The 4,461-nt window shown below is 56.1% G+C and overlaps 1 protein-coding gene across 1 annotated transcript; it reads right to left on the bottom strand.

Annotated features, from left to right (window-relative positions):
* Nucleotides 1-3,992, bottom strand: RPS19BP1 (ribosomal protein S19 binding protein 1). Its single transcript, XM_079773690.1, has 4 exons — nt 3,871-3,992; nt 3,569-3,709; nt 1,013-1,110; nt 1-558 (listed from the first exon to the last, which is right to left on the bottom strand). The coding sequence occupies exons 1-4, from the start codon at nt 3,920-3,922 to the stop codon at nt 427-429; spliced, it is 423 nt and encodes a 140-aa protein (XP_079629816.1). The 5' UTR covers nt 3,923-3,992; the 3' UTR covers nt 1-426.
* Between the last annotated feature and the right edge of the window lie 469 nt (nt 3,993-4,461).

Below are 4,461 nucleotides of genomic sequence, written 5' to 3'. Positions count from 1 at the left end.
GAGAGGCCTCATGGGTCAGACCAGCAGCGCACACCCAGCTCGAGCCCATATTTATTGGAACCCGGAAGCATACCCAGCAGCCCGCCCCCTGCTCCTGGAGGTGTGGCCCCCGAGGGCCCAGTAGCTGGCCTCTCCACAGCAAACAGCCAAGAGGTCCTACTTGGGCCAAAGCAAACAGTCAGAAAGGTTCCTTTTTGGCAGGTAGGTAGCTCCTCCCACGCCTGCGGGTTTCCCCTCCATCAGAATTTAAATGCTCCCGAAGGCTTCCAGCTGCCAGCTCCACTCCACCCTGCCCCTGGCTTCAGCTCCAGGGCTTCCGAGGGTCAGCCTGGCCCCCTCTGCATGGCAAGGTGCCAGGCCCAGCAGTGGCTGCGAGGTCAAAGGAGGAAGCTGAGCCCAAGCCTCTCCCACTGGGCCTCCAGGGGCCTAGCTGCCGAAGTATTCCTGCTGGAACTTCTGGAAGTCCTCCTCTGTGAACACAGTGCCTTCAGCCTTCTTCTTCTTCTTCTTGGCCACAGGCCGGTCACAGGCCTTGCGGCCCCGATTCTGGCGCAGAATCTGGGGGTGTGCAGGAGTCAGGACATGAGGGAGCTGTACAACCTGGTACAGTTGGCCAAGTGCTGCCCCCTCCCCTGGTATGCTCTTAGCCCCGTGGTCGGCAAACTGCGGCTCGCGAGCCACATGCGGCTCTTTGGCCCCTGGAGTGTGGCTCTTCCACAAAATACCACGGCCTGGGCGAGTCTATTGTGAAGAAGTGGTGTTAGAAGAAGTTTAAGTTTAAAAAATTTGGCTCTCAAAAGAAATTTCAATCGTTGTACTGTTGATATTTGGCTCTGTTGACTAATGAGTTTGCCGACCACTGTCTTAGCCCCTCAGGGGGGGACTCCCCCACAGCACAGCAATATAGGAATGTGGGAGGTGGCCCAAACTCCACCCTATGCTAGGGCTGGGATCCCCAGGAACATCCTCAGCTCTCCCCCCAGCTTCCTTCTCATAGCCACCCCTGACGCACCTGCTGGGTGACGGACTCGGGCACGGTGCTTCTCGCACTGGTCATAAACGTCAGGTTCACTCCAAGGTAGCCTCGACGCTCTCGCTTCTGGAACTCGGCTGTGGATGGTAGGCAGGGCGGCATAATTTCAGATGCACTCCCTGGAAGCCTTCTAGGCCCCTCTTGATATCTCCCCATTATCCCCCCCCCCCCCCCCCAGCCTTGCCAAAGGCCTTGTTGTCCCTTCCCTCAATTACTGTAACAGCCTGGGCTCTTTTCTGTCAAATCCACTCTCCACACAGATCCTGCTGAAAGACCTCGGCTCCCAGATGCTCAAGTGACTTATGCAACAAATATGTCCCAAGTGCTTAACTGTGTGTCAGGCACTGTTCTGGGTGCAGAGCACACAGCAGGACACCGACAGGCAAAACCTCCTGCCGCATGGAGCATACATGCCAGTAGGAAGAGAGGTGGTAAGCAGCATTTAGAAGGTGATACATTTTATGGAGAAAAACAGAATAGTAAACAGGAATCAAAGACGGGGGGGCTCATTCTTTTTTTATTGATTGATTTGAGAGAAAGGGGGAGAGGGAGTGGGAGAGAGAAACACAGATGTGAGAGGCACACATCAATTGGTTGCCTTCCTCACTCACCCCCACTGGGGGCCGGGGATCAAACCTGCAACCCAGGTATGTGCCCTTGACTGGGAATCAAATCGGTGACCCTTCAGCCCACGGGCTGAAGCTTTAATAACTGAGCCACACGGGCCAAAGGCTAACATTTTATTTTTTTAACCCTCACATGAAAAAGCCTCAATGAAATGATGTTTGAGCAAAGACTCAAGGGAGAGTGTAGTATCTGGGGGAAGATCATTCTAGACAGAGGAAACAGCCGGTGCGAAAGCCCTGAAGCAGAGGTGTGAAAAATGGCTGGAAGGGGAGGAGAGGGCAGTAGAAGGGGTGGGCCTCATTAGGCACCCTGAGAACTCGGGCCTTTACAAGAAGGTGTAGGGCAGAGAAGAGAAAGGTCCGGCACCATCTTGTAGGACCACTTTGGCTGTTTTGCGGAGGGGGGAGTGGAGGTGAGACACCAGTTAGGAGGCTTTCACAATAATTCAGGCAAGAGATGTAGTTTCCAGAAGCGGCAGCCACGGAGGTGTTTTTCAGAGTGGCCATTGAGGCCTGTGAGTCCCCTCACCAGTCAATTATGTACCAACTAGAGGCCCGGTGCACAAAATTCGTGCACTGGGGGGGGGGGGGAGGCGCACGATGTGTCCCTCAGCCCAGTCTGCACCCTCTCCAATCTGGGGCATCCCTCTCACAATCTGGGACTGCTGGCTCCTAACCCCTCGCCTGCCTGGCTGCCTGATTGCCCCTAACCGCTCCCCTGCTGGCCTGATTGCCCCCAACTGCCCTCCCCTGCAGGCCTGGTCACCCCCAACTGCCCTCCTGCAGGCCTGGTCGCCCCCATCTTGTGAGGACGTGGGGGTGGCCATCTTGTGATGTGAGGGTGCGAGGGTCAATTTGCATATCACCTCTTTATTATGTAGGATTATGGGACAAGGTCTGGGCTGGATGGGGCCACCTGTGTCCTATGCCCTTCACACATCACTGTTGCTCAAATGGGCCTCACTTTTCTGCCTCCACACTTTTGCTGGGGCTGTTTCCTCCCTGGATTTCATAGTTCTTTGAACAAACACTTGGAACACTTTTTATGCAACAGACCCAGGTTCAGAGACTCTAGGAACTCACCAACTCCTGGCACATATCCTCCCTCCCACCATCCTTCCCATACCTGCCCCTCCCCAAGTCTGTATCTCCTTAAGTGGCACCACATCGCCCACCATGCTCTAGAAACTGGGCTCCCTTCTCCATGTCTCCCTCTCCCTCCAGTTCACCACTGAAGCCCATCAGTGCCCCGCCCCGCCACACACACGTCTCTCATCTCTGCACCCTCACCACTGCCAGGCCACAGCGCCTCTCACTTGAACGGGGTGGGCAAGCGCAGGGCTCTGGAGGCACTGCCTGGCTGCCACCTGCACCATCTCACAGGGCTGCTGTGAGGATTACACGAGTGAACGTTTGCACAGGGCTTAGCACCTGGCACACCGACTAGTACCTGGTTACATGCTCCATCATCTCTGACCTCGTTCACTACATGTCACCTTCACCAGGCTTCTTTCTTCCAAATTGTCAAAGGCAGCAAACTTCTGACTCTGCATATGCCATTCTCTCCAGAATACTCTTCCCCGTGGTTCGCTCTATTCTTCCTTCAGATCTGGGCTTAAATGTCGCTCCCTCAGAAGTCTGATTTAGTTTTATTCGAAGTCCCTCTCAGAGCACAAACCTTCAGAACCCTCCTCACACTTGGTTGATTCTGAAACTCTTTGCAGCCTCTCTCCCCACGGGGCTGTAGACCGTGCGCCCTGGGACCTGTGTTTCCTTCACTCCGTTTCCCCAGGACTCCGCTCTGCGCACGGCTCACAGTAGGTGCTCTAGGGCTGCCTGACATGCGTTTCAAGCCCGGCCTCACGGTCCCCTTCCTCCAGGGCACAGCCCGGCCCCTTCCCGATCTTACCCAGCGCCGACTTGGGCACTTTTCCTTTGGCCGAGTTCCGCAGTTTCCCGGCCTGGGTCGCCTTTGCCTTCGCCTTCGCCTTCGCGGCCTGCTTCCCCGGAGCCCCGCTCGGCTTGGCCTGGCCTGGCGCGGCCTGGGGGGCTGTAGGGAAAGAGAGGAACGGACCCGGGTCGGAGAGCGCGCAGGGCTCCCATCCCACCGGGGATAAGGCCGGACAGAACCGTTCCGCACCCTCCGGGCTCCCGCCCCCGGGCCCCGCCGCCCCGGCCCGCGCGGGAAGTCTCCGGGCAGGCTCTCCTCACCCTCGGGCGCCCCCAGCAGCTCCAGGCCTCTGCGCAGCAAGGCCGCGGACATTGTTGCACTTGGCCCCGCCCCCACGCCCCACGCTACTTCCGTCCTGGCCGCCCTAGTTGTCCCAGCGGAAATCCGAATGTCGGGGTGAGCGGGCGGAAGTGCTCACCTTCCTTAGGACGCATGCGTCATGGTTTACTACTGAGAGGGAACAGGGGCGGGGTCGGAGGCGGGGACAGCGTGCAGACAGACGCATTACTTGTCCAATCCCAGCCAACTACCCCTTTGGGCGCCAGGCCACGCCCCCTTCCGGAAACCGTTTACAGCCTAACCAAGTAGATCCAAACTCTGAGGGGGCGTGGTCGAGCGCAGTGTGAGTATTCTCAATTTTTACAAAAAAGGAGACTGTTGAGTTGGATTTTAAAATATATTTCAACCAAAGCAACATATCGCACAGATTGAGTGCGGCATGAGAATTCAGCTGTCTTCCTTTAAAGACATATGCAAAAATGCAAAACAATATTGTTTTCACAGTTTTGTTTGGGGAAAAAACATTTTCATAAAAATATGTTATTTATGTCAACATGCAATGAGTTTGTTAT

This window comes from Cnephaeus nilssonii (genome assembly GCF_951640355.1).
Source record: "Cnephaeus nilssonii genome assembly, chromosome: 6".
In the NCBI taxonomy this organism is placed as follows: Eukaryota; Metazoa; Chordata; class Mammalia; order Chiroptera; family Vespertilionidae; genus Cnephaeus; species Cnephaeus nilssonii.
This window is presented reverse-complemented; position numbering and strand designations above follow the sequence as displayed.